General features: G+C 39.1%; 1 protein-coding gene across 4 annotated transcripts in view; it reads left to right on the top strand.

The window, feature by feature from the left end:
* The window catches only part of Gas2 (growth arrest specific 2), a 133,421-nt gene that overhangs the window by 76,538 nt on the left and 29,830 nt on the right, over positions 1 to 27,053 (top strand). For all 4 annotated transcript variants that reach the window (XM_028789233.1, XM_028789235.1, XM_028789236.1 and 1 more), the window contains 2 exons: positions 4,830 to 4,971; positions 14,014 to 14,121. In XM_028789233.1, the coding sequence (XP_028645066.1) occupies positions 4,830 to 4,971; positions 14,014 to 14,121 (250 nt within the window). The remainder of the gene's footprint in view (positions 1 to 4,829; positions 4,972 to 14,013; positions 14,122 to 27,053) is intronic.

The raw sequence follows: 27,053 nt of genomic DNA, 5'->3' as shown, positions 1-27,053 counted from the left end.
AACTAAAGCCTAGCTACTAGTTGTTGATCTGACAACAATTAGCTTTGACATAGGAATGTAAAACTAGTGTACATCTTAGTTAATGAAGAAAATAGCAATATATTTATCAATTTCAATGTAAAATGTCATATGAAGAGTTTCCTCCTCACTATAATTAGTAAAGTAAGTAATTATTCAGTCAATTAGTTTATTTTGAAACAAAATACCCTGTAGGTCAATCTGGCCTCATATTCTTTGTATAGTTTAGAATGATCCTAGCATCCAACTTCAACTTTTCCAGGGTTAAGACTGTAGGCATATACCCTTGGGAGCACAGGGTATTAGGGATTCATCCTAGGGCTTTCATGTATAGGTTGAACACTCTATGGTAACCTACATCTGAAGACCAGCACAGATATTTTAGGTAGTGATTACTGTGTATTGGTCTGTACACACTCACATTTTATGACCATATGAGTTAAGATAAAGGCTACATTTGTTCCAGAAAATACACCATGGAAATAAGTACCTCAGGGTAGAGTTGAGATAAAGATCACCCTGAAATTGCAATATTTAACTTTCGATTATATTTCTGACTCCTTCAACTGAGTGAGACTTGTGAAGCACTTTATACTGTTCAGCACAAAAGAAAATGGGGAAATGCGTTCCTCTTGCTGTTACTTTCCTTAGACAGTTTTATTCAGGTAAAAAGGTCCACTTGTTTCTTTCTGAACATATCCAAGCTATTTGTTTGGTTGTACTGGAAGCTCCTGAAGTAAGATAGCATGAAGGATAGATAACCCAACCCACCTTGTCTCATTTCACTTCTAAGCTCCCCCTGAGGTTTAGATCTAGATTTAGATACTTGACCTCACTCCCTCCTCTCTTGTGTCTGCTACTGAAGATCAGATAGATTAATGCATTTGAACAATGTTGGCCCAAGGAGTGGTTTTCAGGGAACACCCAGAAACCACATTCATCTTCTCCCATAAAGATGAGTTTGATTCTACTGAAGTTCCTGAAATATCTTGAGTTTTGTGTTTTTTTCACTAGTAGGAGATGCCTCCTTATATTCCATTCTAAGTGATACCTCCAGATTTCACATGTATGTTCTTAAGAACACCACCATCGCTTTAGAAACAATGCTGGGAACCTCTGCTATACTTATCTGCCTACGGATATTCAGCAGAACTCTTTCAAGAACTGAGGCGAATCTGGGCTCTGAGATGGTGACATTACTTCTGTTCTCATTGTAAAATTTCTTTGCGTTTTAACTAAACAGAACTGTCATTGTTGGATGGTAAAATATCTCTCCTAGTAGATCAGAAAAGTACACAATTCTGAATTCAAAAAAATATCGCATTGACCAATGCAACTCAACAAAATCAAGATTGTTTTGACCAATACTTAGTATTAATTTATGCAAAATGAAAAAGTAAATAACTAGTATTTCAACATCTTTTCTGACTGCAAGATTAAGGTTATCTTCATGATAAAAATGAAAGCTTCTGAAATGGTAATTTGGGTGTCAGTGGCACACCGCATCATCTCATGACTTTGGGTTTTGCAGTTCTCTTGATCCAGAACAAGTTAATGACCATTCAAAGGAAATATTTTGAGGACATTTTCTTTAATCTTCTATTTCAGTCATGGTCTAATGAAATGTTACTTAAAAGAAAAGTGATCATGTGTTAAGATCAGTAATGGATTCACTTGGAGGACCTGTAAGGACTGCTGGGAGTTTATGCATCCTTTCCCATGGCTGGGGCATTTTCCACATATACATCTAAGTTTACATTGTCTTAAAATAGGAAAAATGGGGCAAAATTATCTGGTAAGAATCTATAAACCATCTGTTACGTGCCTTACAAAAATGAAGTTTCATTAGTCTATAAAATTTGTCCCCCGACCCTACTACAATGGAACACAGATGTTTCCTGTTGGAATGTACAGACTACTAAATAGTTTGAATAGATTTTCTAGGTCAGGAATGAGTTTGGGGTGTATTCCTTCCAGTTAGCTTAATCCCAAACACTGCATCCTGTGCCAGCAAAATGAGAGAGCCATCCCTGTACAGTTGCCAAACCTTGACTGTATTACTTTTTAGTGAGATGAAAGTAAGTGTTCAGCCTCTGAGGATTTAGACCATATCCACCCTGCAGGAATCAGGACTTAGCTTCAGTGAATTCAACTTCCTTGATGACTCTGGTTAGATCCTTTAATGAGGCTTAGAAAAAAACCTCCCTTCTCCCCAAATTCTATCACCCTATTCTAAAAAACATTAATTTGTAAAAACATTATAGAAAGAATGGGCATGTGAAGAGGTATAAAAGTTACTGATACCAAGCCGAGGTTGCCTTTTGAAGAACAAATGCATTTGACAACTAAGTTGGCTTGTAGGTGCAAGCCTCCAGCCTTGGGGTGGGTCATGATAGCCTGCTGATAGCCCAAAAAAGGACAGGAAGCCAACAAATCATATTCATCTGCATTCTGCTACTGCCCAACTCTACCCTGAACAGCTTGAAGAATTCAAAAGCCAAATTAAGCATCGGATTGTGGGCTTGGTACTGACTTTCTGAGTCAGTGGCACAACTGATTTTCAGCTCTCTCAGGTAAAGAAGAATCTCCAGGGAAACATTTTCCATGTGTGTTTCTGTTCTAAATTCATCAGAGCTTGCCTGTCTGTTTTGTGTTGGACATGAGATGAGCCTTTTGCTGTTTTAATAGCATTTTTGCTATTTTATTCTTTTAAGGCAAAGTATATGTCCCTTGTTCTTGGGAGGTGGCCATCGTCCACCTATGGGTGAATATAAAATATTTTCTAATCTATTTACATTTTAAAATATGTTTTTACTTACAACTAATGTGAATTTGGGATGATCACAGTGTCTCAGATTCCTCAGACTTAACCAGGTTTATATTATTCTCTTGAGAACATTCAAGGCAGGCAAGATTTATACCTTAATGGAGCTAAGAATCCACAGAAGTCTAACAGCTTAGACGGTTGCCTTCCAAAGACTTTCTGGCCTGTTTGGAAATCTGACGTTGTTGTGAATCAATTCTGGTGATAGGATAGAATCCATAGTATACCATATGTCTTATAATGTTGTATTAATTGGTTTATAAATACAAAAAGGTAGAAATACAAAATCTGGTAACCAAATCTTTATAGCAACTGTTTGTTTACTATGGAACAAAAGTTACTAAATAGATTAGAGGCTGGTGTGGCATTGTAAACTGTACTTAATTCTTACATAAGCTTTTTTGCTCTCAAAAGGCGTCTGATGCACAGATGCACAGAACCCTTCTCTACTCTCCAGATTCTGAAGGGAGAAAAAGAAATAAAAGAAAAAAGAATCACAGTATTTCTTTTATGACTTAAAAGGCCCAAGTTAACAGATTTTTTGAGTGTCTATGACTGAACTCTAGAATAAGGCCATCAGCAAGGAGGAAATGGCCTGGGGCCCATGGAGGAGGAGATTTCTCCCTAGAGGAAACGGAGTGAACTAGTGAAGCCACATCAACTTATCCATGTCCTTTCATGTCAGAGAGAAGTGTGGGCAATGAGCCAAGAGGACAGAAACTGAACCAACTGAGCCCCCTCTGTCAGGATCAAGCATCACTAGTAGAAAACCTGCCTCCCTAGAAACTTTGCCCTGCACTTGTATACAGTGACATCTGTGAAAGTAGCAAGCCACCACTGGAGCACATAGGCAGGTTTGACATTGGCTGTTGAATTGACACAGTGCTCAACTAAGAGTTATGAGCATGGTGTCAGCTCTTATTTTCTGCTCATGGACTGTCTATATTGTATGCTATTCAATAACTCCTGGTTTGTTTCTCTTGTTTCGTCTGGAGAGAGGGTTCCTCCAACTAGTCTAGACTGATCACAAAGTTAATATCTTGCTTCTGCCTCCTGAGTGTTGGGATCACAGGTGTGCACCACCACACTTGGTTCAAAACAACCTTTTAATCACCAAGTAGTGTTATCTCTCCTTTATAATAATCACCTGATCAGAAAGAATAGGCAAGCTGACAAGAGCAAGTCCTTATTGGAGAGTCTATCCCATCTCAGTCTTCTGCAGACATTCATCTGTTTGTTAATGAAAGCATATGCCTAGACGATTTCCTAAATGCCTCATGGCTGTCAAGTTTCAGAATTATCTTTGCTTCCTCCCACTAAGCAAAGCTGATACAGACCTATAAAACTTAGTAGATCTTTCTTTAGATTTTAATTAAGGAAAACGTGATTGTGGGAGATACAATGATAACAGAGACTATCGTGTACTCTCTTAGCTGTGCATTCATTGTCCTGTTCCTAAGGGCTTGTAATATTGTGCAACCACGTGCAATGCTCTCTCTGTATAGGAAATAAACAGCTTCCCAGTGAAATTCTTTTCTGTAGAATCAGTTACTACCCCCTTTTTTTTTAATTCTCGGATTCTGCTGTTTTAATTTTGAAACTGGCCCTCTGTTTTAATCTTTGTCATTACCAAGTTTATATTCTAAATCAGGCTCTCATTATAGCATTGATATTATCAATTCTGATACAGAAAAATGTTTAAGATAAATTCCCTTTGGTGTTCATGTCGCTGAGACAGTTACATGTAAAATTGAGTATGTTTAAATCATATACCTCCATGCATGTGCCCTTACACATACACTGCAGCTACATGTATTTTACCTTGCTTCGAGGATATTAATTCACGAAGTTCCATTTCAGAGTCACAGAGTCTATGCCATTTTAAAAAGGCAGTAATTCTTGGCACTCACAAACCAGAATGCTGTACAGCTGTTGCATTGTTATACTGTGTACATGTGCATGCATAACTGTCTGATGTTTTTGAAAGGTATGGTGTGGAGCCTCCTGGTCTGATAAAGCTGGAAAAAGAAATTGAACAAGAAGAGACACTTTCTGCCCCATCTCCTTCACCTTCTCCTTCATCAAAGTCTTCAGGAAAGAAGAGTACTGGAAACCTACTGGATGATGCAGTGAGTGAAATTTACAAGTCTTCCAAATATAAAACCTCCCCTGCCCTCTTGGATCATTTTGACTTGAGTGCATGCATTTCAGATCCTCTGGATTCATTTTAACACCAGTGAGACAATTTGTGCTCCTATAGCTCATCTGGAAACTCAAAACTGAACCAGTGATTTAAACTAAAGTGTCATGTAATTCCATTGAACAGGATCTGAAAATCTAGGAAATGAGTCGACTCCTTAAAAATATTTTCAAAAATATTTAATCCTCATTCTTATTAGTTCCTGATAGCTCCTTTCATGGCTAGAATCTTGAGGATTGTTGAGGAAGGGAACAACCCATATAGCAGAAAAGGTGACTGTATTGATTGCCTGGTATTGGCCAAGTTGGCTTTTATTATTATGTTTTTGACAGCTCTTATATATGAAAGGAAGATTGCTTGCAGGGGGAGTGGAAATTGGAAATTTCCTGACTCTAGGAGGAGAGGAGCTTAGGTTCCAGCAGGTGTTTATCTAACTCTAGGGTCTGTCTACTCTGCAGACCTCTAGGCACAGGCTTTGGTGATTAGAACACACTGCAGTGACATCATCTTTATAGGAATAAGTAGGTTCTGGGTTATAGTAAACAATCCTTGCTTATGATAGGGGTATGTCTCAAAAATATTTCCATGTGCTATCATGCTCATGTCTTAAATGCATGAAGACATTAACAAACAAGAAAAAAACATGTCTTGGTATGGTTTATACGAAGTTTGCCTTTATGAGTTATAATTGCCTGTAAGCTTATGGGACATCACAGTGCTAGAGGTATGAGACTGAAGTATCGTCTTGCCAGAGAAAGCAAAGTCCTTGGAAGGCTCGTAGGAACCTTGATGCTTTTAGTTGTTAGGATGCAGGGCTGCCAGAACTGCAGGATCCCTCTCTAATGTCTGAGCTGAGGAAGAGTGGTAGAGTGGACTGATGGGTGCTTTCCTGTGCTGAAAGACATGTTCCCATCTTTTGCTTTTCTTCACATGACAAATTTTTAAAAGGAGAAAGTTAACAAGTTCCTAAGCAACTATGAGTTCCCACAAAGGTAGTATACTTGAGCGTGGCCCACCAAGGTATCCCTGCAATACATTTGAATCCAGTTTGTTTCTGGTAGCCACTCACACCACTCCGAATGTGCAAATAGTCAGAGAGCTTTCCTACCACAGGAAGGTGTTCTTGGAATCCTTTTCGGACTGATCATGTGCCTTGTTTCTCATAATTCTTTATTTTTTAACTTTGTACAATAATTAGATGATGTGGTATAATAACAAAAACATGCTGTTAACATGTTGAGAGTAATTTTTCCATGATGTTTTATGCTTTTTCTTTAGACTTAGCATGAGTTTGCTCCTCCTCCTTCTCCTCTTCCTTCTCCTTCTTCTCCTCCCCCCCTTTGCCCCTTTCCCCTTCCCCCTTTTTCCTCTTTTTCCTTCCACATTTCTCTCTTCTCGATTTTCCCCCTTTTCCCCCTTCTGCCTTTCTCTCCTTCTCCTCTTCTCTCCTCCTCCTCCTCTTCCTCCTCCTCTTCCTCCTCCTCTTCTGCCTCTTCCTCCTCAACCTCCTCCTCTTCCTCCTCCTCCTCCTCCTTCTCCTCTTTCTCCTCCCCACCCCCTCTTCCTTCCCCTCCCCTCTCCTCCTTCTCCTCCCTCTTCTCTGTGCTGCCACACTCATTCTTTTTTTTAATTTTAGGTTTTTTTGCTTACTCACCTTACATCCCACTCACTGCCCCCCTCCAGGTTACCCCTCCACAATCCTTCCTCCACCCGACATCCCCTTCTTCTCTGAATGGGTAGGGTTCCCCTGGGTATCCCCCTACCTTGGCACTTCAAGTCTCTGTGATGCTAGGTGCTTCCTCCCCATTGAAGCCAGGCAAGGCAACCCAACTCCAAGAACATATCCCACATGCAGGCAGCAGATTTTGGGAGAGCCATCAATCCAGTTGGTCAGGACCCACATGAAGATCAAGCTGCACATCTGCTTTATATGATTGGGGAGGCCGAGGTCCAGCCTATTTATGTTCTTTGGTTTGTGGTTCAGACTCTGAGAGCCCCAAATATCCAGGTTAGTTGACTCTGTTGGTCTTACCGTGGAGTTCCTAACCCCCTTTGGGGCCCCAAATCCTTCCTCCTATTCTCCTATAAGAGTCTCTGAGCTCTATCTACTGTTTGGCTGTGGGTGTCTATTTGTCTGAGTCAGCTACTGGGTGGAGCCTCTTAGAGGACAGCATGCTCCTGTCTGCAAGCATAACAGAGTATCATTGATAGTGTTAGGGATTGCTGCTTGCCCATGGGATGTCTCTCAAGTTAGACCAGTTATTGGTTGGCCATTCCCTCAGTTTCTGTTCCATCCCCCATGCCTACGTTTCTTGTAAACAGGATACATTTGGGGTTAAAAATTTTGTGGGTGGGTTTATGTCTCTATCCCTTCACTGGGGTTTCTGCCTGGGTACAGGATGTGGCCTCTTCAGGTTCCATATCCCCAGTGTAGTGAGTCACAGCTAAGGTCACCCCCATTGATTCTTGGGGCCTCCCTTATCCCAGGTCCCTGTTTCCTCCTGGGGATGTTCACCCCTCAACATCCTTGCCTGGGTTGGTTGCAGATTTCCGTTCATTTTCATGGCCATTTAGCCATCTCTCCTGACTGTGCCCATACCTGATTGTGAACCCCCCCATTATCCTCCTCGTCTCCCTCCCTCCGAGTACCCTTGTTCAATCTGCCTCCTATGACTATTTAATCCCCTGTTCTAAGTGAGATCCAAGCTTCCTCATTTGGGCCTTTCTTCTTGTTTATCTTCTTTTGGCTTATGAAGTATAGCCTGGTACCTGTATTTTATGGCTAATAATCCACTTATAAGAGAGTACATACCATGCATATCCTTTTGGGACTGAGTTACCTCACTCAGGATGATATTCTCAATATCTATCATTTCCATGTAAAATTTGTGATGTCTGAGTTTTTAATAGCTGAATAATATTCCATTGTGTAGATGTTTCACATTTTTTAAAATCCATTCTTCAGTTGTGGGACAACTATATTTTTTCTAATTCTGGCTATTACAAATAAAGCTGCTATGAACATAGTTGAGCAAGTGTCCCTGTGATATATTGGGATATCTTTTGGGTGTATATCCAGAAGTATATACCAGTGTCTCGAGGTAGAAGTATTCCTAGTTTTCTGAGAAAGAGTCAAATTGATTTCCAAGGTGGTTGTACAAGTTTACACTCCCACCAGCAATGAAGAAGTGTTTCCCTTCCTCTACATTCTCACCAGTATGTGCTGTCTCTTGAATTTTTAATCTTTGCTGTTTTGGTGGGTGTAAGATGGAACCTCAGAGATGTTTTGATTTGCATTTCCCTGATGACTAAGAACTTTGAACATTTCTTTAAGTGCTTCTAGGCTATTGGCAATTCCTCTATTGAAAATTATCTGTTTAATTCTGTATCCCATTTTTAATTGGGTTATTTGGGTTGTTGGTGTCTAACTTCTTGAGTTCTTTGTCAATTTTGGAAATTAGCTGTCTGTCAGATATAGGGTTGGTGAAGATCTTTGTCTAATCTATAGGCTGCAGATATGTCCTATTGACAGTGTCTTTTGCCTTACAGAAGGTTTACAGTTTCATTAGGTTCGATTTATCAATTGTTGGTCTTAGCGCCTCAGCCATTGTTGTTCTGCTCAGGAAATTGTGTCTTGTACCAATGCATTCAAGGGTATTTCCTATTTTCTCTCCTATGAGATTTAGTATATCTAAATATGCTGAGGTTTTATGCTGAGGTCCTTGATCCACTTAGACTTGAGTTTCATGCAGGATGATAAAGTTGGATCTATTTTCTTTCTTCTACATGTAGACATTTAGTTGTCCTGCACCATTTGCTGAAGATGCTTTCAATTTTCCATTGCATGGTTTTGGCTTATTTATCAAAAATCATGTGTTCCACAGGGCCACACCCATTCTTTCTCCTCCTCTCAGCTGTTACATGTACTTACACTCTTTCCCCCCATATTACAGTGCCTGATGAATATCAACCCAGTGTTATATTTGCTTCCTAATTACTTGGTCAGGAGAACCTCACAGCTCTTACTATGAGGTCCAGGCCTATTATTACCATAGCTTTGTTTCATCACTAGAGTCTTGAAAATCCTCTGTAGAGGCAGTCCTCAAAGGCAGCATGTTTTAAGACAATGCAAGCTGGAGACAGAATCAATAGGATCCTCTTGGATCCACCTGAAGCCCTGCCCCACTGATACCTCATAGTCTTCCTTGTTCTAACCCAGTGCGTTTTACAACTCTTTAGTCCTTTGAACTACCTCTTTCATGTTGAGGTAACTGTTGTTAGTTCCTCAACAGGCTTCATTATACTTTTCTTTTTTTGGATATTTTATTTATTTACGTTTCAGATGCCATCCCCTTTCCTCATTTCCCCTCCCTAGAAACCCCCATCCCATCCCCCCTCCTCCTTTTTGCTTTTATAACATATACTTTTCTTTTAAATGCTTATTTAAATATATTTTATTTTTTTCAATATTTACATTGTGGTACTCTCCATAAAAGATTGTGTGTATGTGCACCTGTGGAGGTGCTTGTGCTTGGGTGTGCACATATATGTTCATGCACACAGAAGATAGAGGCTTACTCTGGTATTTTTCTGTTTACTTCTTTACCTTATGCTGTTGCTGTTATTTTACACTAAACCTGGAACCCAGTGTTTTAGGCCAACTATCTGGCCAGAGAACTTCAGGGGTTCTCCTGTGAACAGGTTTACAGATATGTGATTGCTTTTGTGGTTTGTTTGTTTTTTTGTTTTTGTTTTTTTGACATGGCTAACAAGGATCCAAATTCAGGTTTTCATATATGTATTATAAGCATTTTACCACTAATCTGATTCCTCAGCCAACATATGAATTTTTTCTTGCTGTTTATCACTCTAAATAAATGTCACATCTTACTTATTGTTGTCCAAAGTATTTTTAAGTGTGCAATAAGCTAGTTATGAATGGGACCTAAATGTCCATTCTTCCCAAGGTGCAATCTTATTTTTACTGTCAAGACTAAGTCTACATCTACCCAGCTCCCTGAGAGATATGCTGTCTAACAAAGTCTCTTCTTTGTCCTCTTTATTCAATCATTTTTTCTGAACCATATGCCCTGTGTACTCTGCTGTGTTGTTAGAAATGGAAGAGGTGCTGCCATTTGAGCCCATTTACCAGAACCAGGGAGAAAGAGCAAGAATGCTCCCATATCTTTAGGAGCTTGTCTCATGGCTAGCCATTCTTCATCTTTGGGGAGAGGAGAAATACAAAGAGAACCCCAAGGTGTAGAATAACCTTGAGAGGGAATAGATTCTATTTTACTAATATTCCAACTCAGAAAACAACAACAACTACTACAACAACAACACCAACCAGTCATAACACTGAGAGGGATTAGATGCTGTTTTATTAATATCCCAATTCAGAACAAAACAAAACAACAACTACAACAACAGCTACAACAACAACCAGTAATATAGAGACCCAGGACAGCAGGACTCACAAGTTGCTGTGGCTCTAAGGTCTGTTCTTTCTGTTCTTCCAACCCAAATCTATGTGGGCACTTATGAGAATATAACTCTTGGTTTAATGGAAGAATGTGCATTAGTGGACACATTTAATGCGGAAAGTGGACACATCTGTCTCTTACCAGTTAGAACTCTTGTGTCCTGTACAATGTTTAGATTTTAAGCATTTCTAAAAGAATTCTTAAAGAAACACTACTACCACAATGCCTGTGGGGAAAGATTTGGTTAAAGTAAGAACTACAAAATATTACTTTCTCAGTCTGGCATTCAGAAAGCTTGCCAACATCATGCAAATTGTATCGAGCTCCCTCAAAAATCTAATTGACCTGGAATTTCTCCAAATATATGAGAACGTAGACCTTTCTTATAGTCGTCTTCATTCTTCAGCCTTGTAAACTGCATTGAATTTTTTTGCATTAATGGTTTTTCACTGAAGTATTTTATTTCGGGGACAGTAGGACAGAAAGAAAAGTAATCTGAACCCCATTAATGGTTTAAATTGGACCCCATGTATCTAAGGTAAAAAGGAAATAGCTAGCATTGTAACCACTATGCCACATACCAGGTACACATAGCCATTTGGATCTGAACTTAATGTAACCCAATAAATGTACTAAAAAAAGAGAGAGAAGAATTTAAGAAAAAAGGGCGATTCTCTAAGTTTCTGTGTGTAGTTAGCACAGAGTTATTTTGTACACAGTTACTCTATGTTTCTCCACAAAGGAAAGAAAGATGAGGGTATGGAAGAGTGAAAGGAGGAGGCAAAGGAAACAAGCAGAAAAGACTGAGAAAGAAAGGGAAGCCGAGCCAAGATGATCATATTCCAGCGGACGACTTCAGAAAGAGCTAGGACTGAAACCACCTTTGTTTGCTCACATTTTCTTGTCTGATTCTTAGGGGAACCACAGGGAAATAGGTGACCTTTTATGTAGACAATAAAGCCCCCCTTCCTTAATCAAGATCTCTCAGAGGAAACACAGTGGTGTCCATTCAGATTACTTTCTTCCCTAAGTCCTGGTGGAGTGATTCTGCCATGATAGGCATAGAGGTCGGCCTGAGGGTTCTCTTTTCGTCCTGTTGTGTTGAGCTTGCTCTTACAGGGTGTTAAATGCAGCTCTAAGAAATGGCTCTCCCTGTCTCCCTTCTCTTCATCAACTTCCTCAGTCTGGGGATGAGAGATAATATAATTCTGAGTAACTAGACCCCTCTTGAAATCTCATTTCAGCCCCAATCCGGCTCAGTTCCTAGCCAAGAGCAGAGCACCTGGCAGACAGAATTACCTCATGGTAATGTAAGAAGCAGGAATGTCATCATTCACAGTTAACTATGTGTTTCCACTGCCCCTAGTCTGGCCTGTTCTCTTCTATTTTTGCTTCTGTCCTTGACACAAATGAAAAAAAAAAACAAGGCCTTGATTTAAAAACACAAACAAGTAACAACAAAACAATAACAACAACAACAAACAAGTCCATTTTTTTTTTTTTTGTAGTGAGGATGAAGTAAAGAAAGGGCAGGCCACTTGAGAAAATGCTTCTCATGGTTATTTGATGCAAACAGATTCTATGTTTTTTCTGAGGATCCTACAAGTTGGAGTTGTCTCCCATACAGTCCCAGGGTTGTCCTTTCTCAGTAGTGCATTTTCTCAATAAGTTATGATGCCTTGGGCTGTGAGCTTTGTTGTTCTCTGGGCTCCTTGGTGACAAAGACCTCATCCCTGTCTTCTAGATCCTTTGTGCTATCTTCTTTCTTCTCCCCACCACCCTTACAGTAGTGGTAAGGATGCTATGTGTTTCTGTGACATATTAACAAACGTCTGTAGGAAGAGGTATACACAGAAAAACAAAACAGTGAGCCGTCAAACTCTGTGCCCTATGAGCTCATGGCTAGCTCAGAATGTAAGTCTGTTTTGTAAGGGATTACATCACTATTTCCCTTCATGTATGTTACTTGCCTTAGCTTTACCATGACAGGATGGCAAAAACTCAGATTTCAAATCTACAGCCTGATTGCTAACTGAATGATAGTTGTTCCCTTACTGTTCAGTGAAAGTTGTCTCCAAGGCTATCTAGATCCAAGACTCCTCTGTTCCACTGATGTCCTTCTGTGTCTTGGAGGATCCATGCCTTAAAATCTTCTCTGTTCCATTAGGGTGCTATGCTTTATGTCTAGGATTTCAGATGAGGTAAAATATTATCTTAGCCTTTAAGGAACTAAACTCAACAAGGTGATGCTGGAGTTGATCAATATTAATTTATTAGGTTACCATCACAGTAAAGTCCCAGAATCTTAGGACTGTGTCAGTATAAAATTTAGGATTAGAAAGACACTGATAGACATGAGTGTTGTGAAGTTAGTTCTTTCACTTTCAAAATAATGTTACTTCTGTTTGCTTCATTGAGGCTTGCTGGTCACTCATAGCTCCAGGTTTAGTGAGAGTCTCAGTCTCAAGGAATAAGGCAGAGAAAGATAGAAGCAGTCACCTAGTTGCCTCCTACACATGTACATATATACACATACACGCACATATGTGTACTCTAGCACATGTGTGTGTATTTGTGTATACACACACGTACACACTCAGCAAATGAATAAATAAATAAATAAATAAATAAACAGCAATGGCTGGGTTTCTTAATGGCCAGCTGTAAGTGCCACCCTTTCATATTTGTTGAATTAATCTTACTATATAAAATAGTAGTTGCTGACAGCAGATTAATTAAATTAAGTATCAGTGTTGAATGTATGGGATATTTGGGTTACTCTAGATTGTCTCAAAGAGCTTTCTCATTTAAAAACATTCTAGAAGTTTCTTGGATTATGAAAACAAATGAATTTCCTAAAGCTGTTCTTAGGATTACAGTATTGATGTCTGTTCATGAGAACTCCAGAGGAACATTAATCAGAATCATGTTTTAGTTTTTCACTATATATGATACCTAAGATGAGGTAAAATGTGCAGGAGTCTGTGAGTAACATGTTAGTAAAATTTTAGGGGGAAACCTTAGAGTTTCAAAAAAGAAAAAAGTTTCCAAAAAGATATTTGTTCTTCATGTATTTCAAAATTAAATAGATTGGTATAGTGGGGTTGTCTTGAAGAAGCATTCTGTCATGTGCATTTATTTGCCCTAGCTTTCAGTGTGGTTGCCTATGCATGCTTTATCTTAGCTCTTAATATCTTTGCTTTATGGACCCCACACATACTGTCTTTTGGGATCTCTAGTTCATTGTCTGTTACCATGCCAACTGCTCTCATTCTCCCTCCTCATCAGTATCATCATCAGCTTCACACTCAGAGATTCAGAAGACACTTTGAGAGCCTGATCTTCACATTTCAGCCAGAGTTCCTAGGCTTATATCATTTCTGATACAGAACAAGTCTAAATGATTGACAGTTCAGCCATGATTGCGCTCTTGGAGAATAATCACATGCAACTTCATTGGAGACAGTGATTGTGGTCCTCTATTTCAGGTAAAAAGAATCTCTGAAGATCCACCCTGCAAGTGCCCAACCAAGTTCTGTGTGGAGCGGCTCTCTCAAGGTCGATACCGAGTGGGAGAGAAGATCCTCTTCATCAGGGTAAAGTCCTTTATCCCCTTCTCATCTACATGAGCGTTTTTCTCAGCCTGAATCAGAGAAAAGGTCAAGGGAAGTATGACATATGACTAATCAGGAACTCCCTCTGCTGTCACTAAACCTGTGCAGAGCAGTAGACATGACAATGTACTACTGAAGGCTGGGTGAACAGAGCATATCAGAGCATACAGGAGTATCATCTCCAAAGGGACAGGGTTGCCATTTATGTTTCCTGTATTCCTTTCATTTCGATAGAGTGGAATGAAAACGTGCCCTTCCAGGACCTTCCATTTATCACAGTGAGGAAATAAATCATCATCCTTTTGCTTCTTGTCAGCTTTCCAGATTAGTTCAGCAAGAGTTTTCCATAGGTCTGGATTAGGGATCAGTGTGGTAAGATTGAAAACTCTCTAGGGAACTGAAGATAGAGCACAGTTAGGAGGAGGCTTGCTTTAAACTTTGGGGTACTAGGTTTGATCCCTAACACCAAAATCCCCAAAAAGTACCTCACTACAGTATTCTGGTGTAACAGTGACTGAAGCTGTTCCCACCAAGGTTTATGAATTAGAAGAGAGAGAATGCCCTAACGTAAGTCATCAGAGTTCTCAGGGGCTGAAAGGGATTCAACTTAAAGCGTTTTACTCAGAATCTGCTTTGCTAACAGTCAAGAGAGTCAGTTCTCTCAAAACAAGCTGTCATATTTGTTAAGGCTAAAAATTCTTCAAAAAATGGACATATAACTATGTATATACCCCCAGAAAGCTTTGGTTCAGAGAAGTGCTTTTTTTTTTTTCAGTGTCCTTTGGGCTCTTTCTAAGGGAAGTATTCTCTATTCACTTCTCATCTCAACATGTTAAAAATATCTTGGTTATGTGGTAGAACTGAAGCATCTTAAGGAATGCATCAAGTAAGAGTCAGGGACAGCAAACACTCATCAGTGTTGACTGTAGGCTCCGGGCTCCTATAGTCTAAAGGAGGTTGATTCTCAACTAGAAAGCTTGTCAGTGTGAAACTTTACACTTGTTAACTTAGAACAACAGACCTCCTTAAGAATCTGCAGCACTGACAAAGAAATAATTATCTTAATTTGATCTTAAACCTTATTAATCATTTTAGATTTTTTCCTAATTTCAGGGTAATATTTACTTGATATAAACAAATACAGGTAATAATAGCTTTTGTGGTTCAGAGTGATATAAAAGCTGACCAGTACTAGAGGTTTCTGAATCACCCTGGGTCACAGCACACCGGCTGCTATTGTTGCCTTATTTTTTGTTGCAAGGAAAACACGCATGTTTAAAGCTCAGCAGCCTGCTTTTACATCACCATATTAAATAATGATGCTTTAGAGTCTCTGTGGATGCATTAACATTTTACCAGGCTAATTGCTCAGTTGAGAATCAGCTTCCATTAGAATATGAGACCCCAGAGCCTACAGTCAAAACAAAGGACCTTATGAAACAGCCTTGTATTTTTGTGATAGAGATGTTAATAAATTGGACGCTGTTTCCTCAGATGTCACCTAGGATCTACAAGCAAAAGAATGCAGTGTGCATGCTTAATTATGTCTGATTTTCATGTCTGTTCAATTATCAAAGACTTTATGGCCAGCATAAGAGTTGATAGTAGTTATTAGGTGTGCTAGTTTTTGATGGTTTGTCTTAGTTTTCAGGAACTGTTCCATATCTGCTAATTTTATTCCATCATTTATAGAAGAATTAAGGCTTTTATTGTGAGTGAAATCATCATGTTTCTGGGTGACAGTGTTTTCACTTACTATCGCACACTCAGGCAAGCCTGTAAAATCATGACCCACAGGGAGGTTGCTCACTGTCTGGCAGCAAGGTGCAGCATCAGGCTGTTAAACATGCTCACAACAGTTTTTAATGAGACACCACCACAAGTCTTGCATTTAAGTGGTTCTACTCTTTTCTAAAATGTTTCATGTGATTTTTAAAGCAAGTACAGATTGAATGAAATTTTGTAGCTTTGGTTAAACTATGAAACACATTTGGTCACAAAGCTAATGTCATGAATATATGTTCATAAATATTTTAATAACATTTTTATTCTTGAGAACGTCATGTATACTTTATATCCACCCTCCTCTCATTTGTACTACCCTCCTACACTCTCCCTCCAAATTTCACATATCGTTTCTGTCAACGCATTGAGTCAGATTTAGGGTGCCTGTTAGACACAAGTGTGGGGCCATCAGTGGAGCACGAGCTACTTACCAAGAGCCACTCACCTAAAAGTAACTGGGTCTCCCTTTGAGTACCCATCACCTACCAAAACTCCTCAGCAACTCTCCCTCATCCCTGCTGGTTTATTGACTGGGTTGATCTTCTGCAAATAGTTGAGTGTGTGTTCTGAATTCATGAATGGAGTGCAGTGGCCATGAAGGGTCGAACAGACACTATTCACAGCAGTCTTCTCTATCTTACAATTTTTCTACCTCCCTTCGATGATGCTTCCTGGGCTCTGGCATCAGGGATTGTGATCTAGAGACTTACTATGTAACCATAGCATTCCACAGGTACTAACTCTCTGAACACTGACCAATTGTCTCTGCAGTAACTGCCACCCACTTCATAGAGAGGCCTTCAGAGACATGTTTGTCCTGTGAGTCTGTGTCTACCCTAACAGAGTGAGAGGAATCTCAGGCAATGTCTTCTTATCTTAGTAGAGACTTGCTTATTGAAATTTGAGACACCCGACTTGCACCCATAGTGCACATTTCTCTATTTCTCCCCATGTCAGATGAGTAGACTAAATATAGCCCGCGGCTAACACATGTTATCACGTGATGCTTTGACGGATGCTTTAGAGTTTTGGCTGGCTGAGCCCTTTGTAGTGCATTCTCATTGTGCTGTAACAGTTTGTGTGTGGAAATGGTAGGGATTGCTCAGAAATTCAGTGCTGTTTAAGGTTGTAGGATGTAATACTTTAATTATAGATTTCTGAACACTTGGATTAAAGGGCAAGTGGCAATAGTGGAATCCATAGATATAGAAGGTGTGTCACCGTGCCCAATAGCTTAATTACATTCTTTTGTATCAACATATTTTAAATTTTAAACTTAAAATTAGATTTATCATGCTTCCTGAAGCTATCAAATACATCTTTGTCTTCTTTAATACATTCTTGAATATTGTTATATTAAATATACAGACAGTGAAACATATGCCATCTCAGGCTTCATCCTCAGTTATCCATCCATTTTAAGAGATGTCTTGTTTCCCTAAGGACTTAAGGAGCCCGTTGACTTCAAAGAACTATGCAGAATTATTTAAGGTAATTTAAAACATTGGACTTCAATCTTAAAGACAACACAATGATAAAAACACAGGCTCAGATAGAATTAGCCCTCAGAGAGTCCTACCTACAGGGCAAGTAGGCCTCTATCTCTGATTCAGGAAGACCTCACTGGGACCATTTTGTGATTGTATAAGTACAAGAGCATAATTTCTCTTTGTACATTGAAAGAAAAACAATAATGCCAAACTAAATTTTAAAAAAAGTAAATAAGAATGTGTGTGGCATTCAGAAAAAGATCCAGGAAGATATTTTATAGAGGCTATCTGTTAAGTGTACATATTATCTGTGACTTTCTAGAAGAGAGCATACAATTAAGATAGATTTAAATACATGCTGCCAGATGCTTATGTAGACATATGTTCATACGTGCATGTTTCTAGAGGGACTGAATTAGTCTCTACCCGAATTTATTGAAACCTGTGATACAGGGAACAAATCTCTATGATTTTTCAACTCTGATTTTAGACTATATCTTACTAATCATCTCCCAAATTAAAAAATATGATCTCTAACTGATGTACAATAAGTTCACAAACCAGATTTTCCCCTGTATCTTTCATGAACAAAACTATGGGGCTGCCTTGTGGGAGTGGGACTGAGGTGTTGGTTTACTGAGTAAAGCACTTGCCACACAAGCATGGGACCTGGGTTTATCTGACCAGTAAAACTGCACTTGATAACACTTGTCTATAACCTCAGCTGGTGTACAGAAGAATTCCTAGATGCTTGAAGGCTATCTAGCCTGTTTAGGCAGCAGCAATATACTAAAGAAATTCTTAAGAAAGTAGAAGGCAAGGATAGACCACTGTGGCTTTTCTGAAACCTCTGTGTGTTTACTGTGTCATGTGTACACTTGTGGTCATACACTAGAACATATATGCTTATGTACACAAACATATCATACACACATGGTGTTTTATAAAACTAATTTTTGTTTTTTATTTTTTCCATTAAAAACAGCTTGGCTTCTATTCTGAAGGTAGAAACTTACTGTCATCCAACATAAATTTCTCATTTATTTCAGGATGTAGGGGGTCAGGACAAAAAAAAATCTAACAATTTTTTCAGCAATATTTTAATATTTCCAGTCAACCAGACAAGTGCTTCACAGTAATTCAAACCAAAGGCTTCTGACTGCTGCCTGGATTCCTTCATGTTCTTTTTTTCCTTCCTTCACCTGCTGTCTAGTGGGGCCTCCCATATTGAAAACTCATCTGCACCACTAATCTGTATGAGCATGTGAGAAGAGATGTCAGAATTCCCAACCAGATGAATAGTGTTCAGTCTCACTGAGATTGCTAATGTGTCCCCAGGTGAGCCATATGAACATCTGGGAACCTGATAGAATGCATATTCTTTCACCTTCCCAGAGTGAAACAAAACCACTTAAGATTCAGGTCAAACAACCATACTAGTATTGGGAATTGAACCTGAGTCTTCTGGAAGAGCAACAGTGCTCTTAATTGCTGAGCCATCTCTCCAGCCTCCAGAAATGACAATTTTAAAGACAACTATATGCTAGGGGATGGTTGTATACATGGTTAAGTAAGAAATAAACTATTTAGTTTATGTAGAAATAACATATGAATAAAATGTGAATAGAATAGTGATAATCGAAAGATTTTTTTTAAAAAGATTTATTTATTTTATTTATATGAGTACACTGTTGTTCTCTTCAGACACACCAGAAGAGGCCACTGGATCCCACTACAGATGGTTGTGAGCCACCATGTGGTTGCTGGGAATTGGACTCAAGACCTCTGGAAGAACAGTCAGTTTTCTTAACTGCTGAACCATCTCTCCAGCCCCTAACAAATAATTATAAACATGAAATTTTTTCTTTATATTTTATGATGATGATGATTAAAATACGATCAAAGATAATTCAGCCAACTGATACAACTATAAATTTAGAAATAATTAAAGGTCCCTTGAAGGTTGTTATTTAACTAGTTGATTGTTCATTTTCATGGATTTTTTCCCTGAGTTTCCCTGTTCTAGAGGAGGGCAAGCAACTGTATTGCATTTCTGTTGCTATTACTTAGGCCAGGAAGAATTCTCTGGTTTGTTTCACACTTCTTACATATTTTCTCTGGCATGTTGTTCTCTGGTTGTTTTCATTGCTGATGCCTGGCAGAAAACAGCATAATGGAAGGATTAATTATGGTTCAGACTCTAAGGGTATGAGGCCCATTGTAGGTGGTATGGGATAAGACCTCTGACTGAGTGGACGGCACTGCCCACATTCCAGATGGCTCTTACCTCTGTGGGAATGCCCTCACAGTCGTATCCAGGATTGTGTCTCCAAGATGGTTCCAAGTCTATTGTCAACAGAAAATCCTTGTACTCCCACCAGGGCAAAGCTCGTATCCGTGTATGTGTTTGCATTTCCTCTCTGTTTTGAAATCTTACTGTGTGGATGATTATCCCTAGGAAACTTCTAGATATTAGTTCTGTCTCTGAGTACTGTGTTTTGTCTCTGCAGATCCCACAAGAGAGCTGTATCTACAATCTCTTTGATCTCTAATGCTTTAGCTACTTGGTGTCCCATCCCTATAAAACTTAGCAACTTGGAAATACACCAAGATAATGGGTTGGTGGGAACAAGGTATGCTGGTGTGTTGAAGTGGTTACAGGCTACCCCAGCTGAGCCTGTACAGCACCTGTGCATGGGACAAAATCTCCCACCACAGCATTCCTCTAGTTTTATGTGGGAGCAGGACATCCTATGCTTTGAGACGGTGAAAGCATATATATGAGGTTTTTTAATTAATCGTAACTCGTTCCCCTAACTATCACAGTAAATTTTGGTTGTTCAAAGTATATTCCAACAGCAGCCATTCTGAAAAATGGTCAAAACATCTTTAGAGGTTGACAGCCTTTCAAATGACTCTAAATACTGATAGTTGACTCTGTTAGCCACTGGTGAGTTAACACTTTACATATCTTACTTTAATTCCTTCCTACACTGGGAAACGTCTTGTTGTCATTCCCATTTAAAAGTTGAGGAAGCTTAGATTCAAGACATGAGTAACGCTTAAGGTTAGAGGATCTGAAGATGGTGGCACATGGCTATAGTTCCAGTGTTGGTGACACTGAGGCAGGAAGATTGTGAGTAAAAGGGAACCTAGTGATATTTTACCTGGGCACAAAATGAAGCCATGTCTTTATTTTCAAACCTTTCTCAAAAGCTGAAGAGTGGTGGAGCTGGCATATAAAGCCTGGCAGATGAACTTTTATGTTCACTTTTTACTACTGCTGATTTCTTTACCTGAACTTTCTTAGATCATTCAGTATACATTCTTTAGTCTTCTAGGGAGAATGTCCTGAATGGCATTTTGCAAATATATTCAATCATAGAATTGGTCCTCACCCCTTTCTAGAATGTCTTCTTGGGTGGAGAATTAACAAAAATACATTCTAGAAAGGACCCTATGTGTTGAAACAAAAAAATTAAATTATTTCAAACTCAGAATTGTATTGAAATACAGGTTGTCTAGAACATGTTTAGCACAGTTAAAACAAATGTGTTTCAAGGCCCTTACTAATAAAGACTAAGTTTTGAGTCTGTGCATTGTTTTATTTAAAAACTATATCCACGGAAATGAGTAGAGAAACTTTGTAGGAAAGACAACTGAAATTTAATTAGTTCCATTTGTGCTAGGAGTTTTCCAAGTACTTTGCATACTTTGTCTAAGAAATTTACCTCTTTCATAGAGCTGGGAAATTATTTTCAATCTTTTTTGTGGGTAAAAGGGTGTTGACTATTTCAAGTAAATGTTATGTCCATAAAATTCAAGTCCAGACTCCTGGAAGAGCACATTCCATTCCAAGCCCCTCTAGTGCGGTGGTATATACCTGTAATTGTAGCACCTGGGAGGGAGCTGGAGGCAGGAAGACATGTGAGGCTTTGTATCAAACTAGATTAACGTTTTAAAAATATCTGTCCACTTTTATGGCACATTTAAAGGTCCATGATAATAAACCACCCCCTGCCATTTTCGCTTAAAATACTTAGAACAAAGTGTGTTTCTGCTTTGTGAACAACAGGATTCACTCTAAATCAGCCTATTACCTGCCTACACTGGTCACAATTCTTATAATTACAGATGCTGACCAAATGACACTATTCAAAATCCACTGTCCCTTTCAATTGCCACAACAAATTAGAGCTTTGTGTAATTTAAGATATGCTGTTATCTGTTCGAATGCCTTAAGAGGACTCAAAGATAATTCTCTGGCTGCCCGAATCATCTTGTTGAGTCTTCCGTTGATAATAGAATAAAAATTTAAAGTCTATCCCTTTTGTTTGGAAACACTTGCATAACATGTGTCTGCATTTTGGTAAAGCTTTATGCTCTTCCATCCTGCAGTCTCTTAGTTCCCTGCCTTTCATTTCTCATCTTAAGAAATGTGAATACACGGCATCCCTGAGTGAAAGACAATGACAGTTTAGCCAGCCGGGGGAGAGGGGTTTGTGGAGACATTCTCTGAGAATTATCTTTGAATTAAATCATCATAGATCAACAGAAAAATTACACATGTTGTTATTGACTCTGAATTTTTTTCTTTACTCTAAAATTTCTTCAGAATATTACACCTGTGTGATAAAAATCAACTCACTCCAGCTGGATAAGCCAGAGAGGTGCCTAGCATTGTTGCCATAGTAACAGACCCTGGCCGAGTCTTCTGGGACTTTGAGGCTGGAGGTCCTATGAGAGAGTCATATTACCTGTCTTGCTGCTGTTTTGACACATATTGATTTACTGGGAGTAACAAGTAGCCAGACTCAAATTGCAAACCACTCCAGGTGATGAAAAACGGGCTGTTGTGTTAAAAAGCAGTTGAGAATAAGTAGGGACGAGATTAAAGCCTCCATATGTCTCAGCTTGAGCATCACAGGGGCAGCCATTACCCGGTCTCTAGAAACCCATGGCTGTGTCCCTCTATCTAACTTGAAAACTTGTGAGAGTGATGATTATGTTTTCAAAACTCGATAACAGTTTATGCTTTTTTTAAGGCCTCATTTCCATTATGTATGCAAAATCCCAAAACATACCTCCAGTGCTCAGATCTATGGGAACAAAAAGGAGCATTTGTGAACATATTTCTGGTTCATTTGGCCCAACTCAGTGTCAGTTTAGACAAAGGAACCAAAAATGTCTAAAAATGCATGTAGTACTTTGACTTCAGCGTTTAAAATTTATTCTTTTGGATAATGAGTCTGCTCCTTTAAAGAATTTCAATTGGCCACTTACCCATGTTCACTGGGGCTAACAATATGGTATAAGTTGCACTTTGGTAAAATGTCTCTTTAGCACTTATCAAGCAATAATAAAACCTGCTAGCTACTTCTTTCTGAGAAATGCATGTGATGGAAAAATGTAAATATAATTAAGGTGATGCCTTGACTGAAGAAACACAGCTGATGTGTGGTCTTCTTGAGGTTTTAATTTTGAGATTGAAAACCTTCAAATGTGGGAAATTCAAACCAGACTTTTATCTGGGATTACAACCTGATGTCATATGCATTTTAGATCATCTTTAAAAGAAAGGAAAATGAAGTTTAATATTTATCACAAGGCTGAAAAGAACAGCTTATAAATCTAAACAAGTCTCTGAGTTCATGGCATTTTTTGTTTTCTCATTTGGCTTAAGATGTAACTCTGATGTGTAATAAAAAAATCAGAGCTGAAGACTAACAATTTGTCACCTACAGCTATTTAGCAATGTGCTCTTAACTGCTGAGCCATCTCTTCTGCCCCAGGATTATTTAACCTTTTTATTTGCTTATGCTCTGTACTCCCAATTTCTGTATTGCTTTAGCCTCTCTGCATAAAAAAGCATATGAGAATATTTACATGTAATGAGTGCGGGCATATATACATGCATATTCATGCATGTATATGTATTAGAAGTAAAATTAGTTGATAATTTAGTTCAATGATTTGATATTTTAATCAATTTCAAGAATTTTGTGACAAAATGTTTCCTCTCTGCTGTCAGTCTTACACACACACACACACACATACACACACACACAGTGTCTTGGACCACTTTCTGTGTATTAGTTAATTGTTTAAATGCTTGTCTTGGTTCATACCCTCCAGGGCACACAGTTTTTTGAGGTAGAAACTGTTATCCTCATTTTTAAAATATGGAACTTAGCTACCAGATGACCAGGTATTTGTGACGATCACACAACTATTGAGTATCAAAGACTTTGTCTAAACTGAATGTCTGACTCAGGGCACGCAGTTCTCACATCGGTCTTCAGGCTGTTACAGCAAGGCTACCCTTAGGTTATCACTATCATTTTGACTATTTCCGTGCAACTCTTGGCACCTGATAGCAGCTAACCCATATTTTTATATCTAGCATTCTCGTTTGCTATTCCTTTACCTGTGTTCTGTCAAAACATAGTTTTATAAACAAACCTCCTTGAAGACTCCAAAGAAATAATCCAAAAGATGAATAAAAGCAAAGAACCCCAAAAGAGTAGTTTTCATATGTTCCACAAACAAAATGATTTTCTTTTTAACGTATTTGCTGTGGATTGAAAGCCCTCAAAAGCCAGTGTATCATCTGAATGAAAAAATAGGAATGCTCTCAGTTTATAACAATTGTACATTTTAATTTAATATTGGTTTTGGCTCCATAAAGATTAAATGTCTTAATCTGTTTTCATTCAGAGGAGTTCTCTCAGGGAGAGAGGACATGTTGCCTTTTACACCTCTGTATACTAGAAGAAAGGGCTAGTGTGAACTGATTAATAAGGATAAACTCAGTCTTTAGCTCAACAACGTGCGCTTCTGAAGCACATGCCTGAAAGGGAAATTTAGAAATCAGCATCTGCCTGCACATCCTTCCTCCAGGATGTGGCCTCTCTCCATGGTAGCATCCCTCCATGGTGTGACATCACTCCACAGTGGCAATGGCTCTCTTACTGTGATAGGGCTTCTCCACCTTCCTTCAGTAGTTTCAGTACCCTTCCATGGTGGCAGAAGTTACTTTACTTTGACAGGACTTATTAAAGATGTTGGTTTACAGATGACCCCCTTTTGTTACTATCACCACTCCTTAAGAAGAGCCAATGTGGTCATTAGTTTATACATTGCCCTGGTAGCTAAAAATGACCTTGCTGAGGTAGTCTAGCCAGTAAGCAGTAAATTCAGTTTAAATCATATTACAAAATTTTAATACCTGAACGTCATATGTTTTAAATCTACACAATAAATTTTCTTTTTGAAGTTTTCCTTAAGATGAAAATACTTTAAAATTTTCAGCCATTTACCTAGAACAAAATGAGCATTACATTGTAACGGGAAATCACAAGTTGGTATTTGCCTTTTACTTGCAGTCTCCCCAACAAGAACAGTTTTTGGTGTAAGTCAGCTATGCTGGTCTGAATGTGAACTGTGGAGAAAGGAGAGGACTGAAGCCAATGGCGCAGGTCAATGCAGGGCTCTGCTCTCTTGAACTGTTGACGAGACCCATCTACCCCGAGGTAGGGGAAAGAAGTGTGAATATCGTTTCTATGAATCCCACGTAGTCCCCTGTGGGTTCAGGCTGTGAAAACAGAACACAGACAGACCCATGAAGACCTGCATTCACACTGAGCCATCTTGGAGCTTTGTAGTTAGTGCATAACAACAGGCCATGTGGGACAGTGCCGCAGTATTACGGGCAATAAGGAACAGTACGCTCATTAAGTGCTGTTTTCTGTATAGATAAAAAGTCAAATGTCCATAGGGCTTGCTCACTTCACTTCTTAGTTTCCTTCTAATGCTTGAAAATTTTAATTTCTGCTTCTCAGTGACACCATATTATCTTGTGCTAAAAGAAATCGCCTTTTCTCCTTAAGTTACCAGCCTTGCTGTACAGCTCACCAGAGTGGCACAGTCTAACATTCTTAGCACTAATTGTACAAATTGATATTTCAAACCTTGCCTGTAACTAGGACATGGTGGTAACCAGGTAAAATTTGCCTGCACATTGTATTAAAAAGTAGTCTCTTGCCACTTACTGTGTTAGAGGCAGGAATAATCGAGGAATTCAGTGGTTCTCAACCTTCCAAAGGCAGCGACCCTTTAATACAGTTCCTCATGTTGTAGCGCGCCCAACCATAAAATTACTTTTTGTGCTACTTCATAACTGTAATTTTGCTACTGTCATGAATTATAATGCAAATATCTGCATTTTCAGCTGGTCTTAGGTTTCCCCTGTGAAAGGGTCAGGCAACCCCCAAAGAAATAGTGCCCCACAGGTTGAGAACCACTGCTGTAGATTCAGGGAAAAACAAGGCATAAAAATTTGAATAGATATCAGTGTATTTTTTTCTCATTGGGACAAAATACTGAGCAAAGCAACTTAAGGAAGGAATGATTTTCTTTGGCTTCAGCTTAAGAGCATAGTCCTGCATGGTGAAGGAGGCGTAGTGGCTAGAGCAATAGACATTCTGTGCCTTTAGACAGGATGCACAAAGACATGAATCCTGGAGGTCAAGCCGCTGTCTCCTTTCTCCCTGTTGTTCAGTCCTTCAGTGTGCTTTCTCACACAGTGGGACACTGCTGCACACATGCAGATGGGCTTCTCTTCTCAGTGAAGCCTCTGGACGTGCTCTCACATATGTGCCTACAGCTATATCTCCTGGGAGATTCTAAACCCAGTCAGATTGACAGTTGCAGTTAACAATCAGTTTTCCTTATGATAAATCAGTAGTTTCTTAAAATAAAATTTCTGAAATTACAAAATTGAACAAAAATTGCAAGTAATATTTGCCTTTTTCACCTCAGAAAACCCTAAATGGTGACCCCTACATTAAAGAATCCTCTTCTAAACACAGCGCCCTTGGTGGTGTGAGCTGTTTTAAGTGAGCTTCTGCCATCAGCTCATGATCCTGCAGCTGCACACTGGCTAAGCCCCTGTCAATTCCACAGAAATGCTGTTTTCTAGCACAGAAATTCCACAGGAGAGTTAGTGATACAAACAAAATTTACTGAACCATGAATTCAAGGTAGACTTGTATTTGTGACATAGCCATGTAAAAGGTTCTTCAGATTTTTTTTTTTAAAACCAACTCATTGAATGTTTCCTTTTCTTTCCCAGCAGCCATTTTGGTTAACATTTTTTGTCTCTCACTTTGAATGTTGACATTAATCATATTTTCCCCCTAAAATTTACTCTCATAGACTATCAAGGGCAGAGACAATTGAGTCTTTCTTAGGCGTCACTGAAAAGTAGATAAAGGGCAGAACAGGTTTCATATGTGTCTTGGAAGCTTTGCAGAAAGTCCTAGACCACAGCAATAACACCTGTATAGAACAATGTGCTAGGTTATCTCCATCTACACATGTGTCAGTCATGGCTGCTACCCAGCCAGGCAGTCTTTTTTAATATTCTTAGTACTGTGAAGTTTTGGATTATTACGGGAAACGTAGGCTTTCTTTGGGCATAGGTTTTATTAGTGGCACATTGCCTCCCCACCTGAAAGGACAAAGGATGGACAGCACTGCTCCTGTCCTGAGATCTCAGGGTAAGCTGGACCAAGCTTTGCAGAGGAAGGTACTGCATACAGGTGTACATGTCGCAAAGCGGCACTTACAGATGTTTAG

The sequence above is a fragment of the Grammomys surdaster genome, unplaced genomic scaffold (assembly GCF_004785775.1).
Source record: "Grammomys surdaster isolate TR1022 unplaced genomic scaffold, NIH_TR_1.0 125801, whole genome shotgun sequence".
NCBI lineage: Eukaryota > Metazoa > Chordata > Mammalia > Rodentia > Muridae > Grammomys > Grammomys surdaster.
Note: the sequence above shows the minus strand (reverse complement) of the source record. Positions and strands in the feature narration are given on the sequence as shown.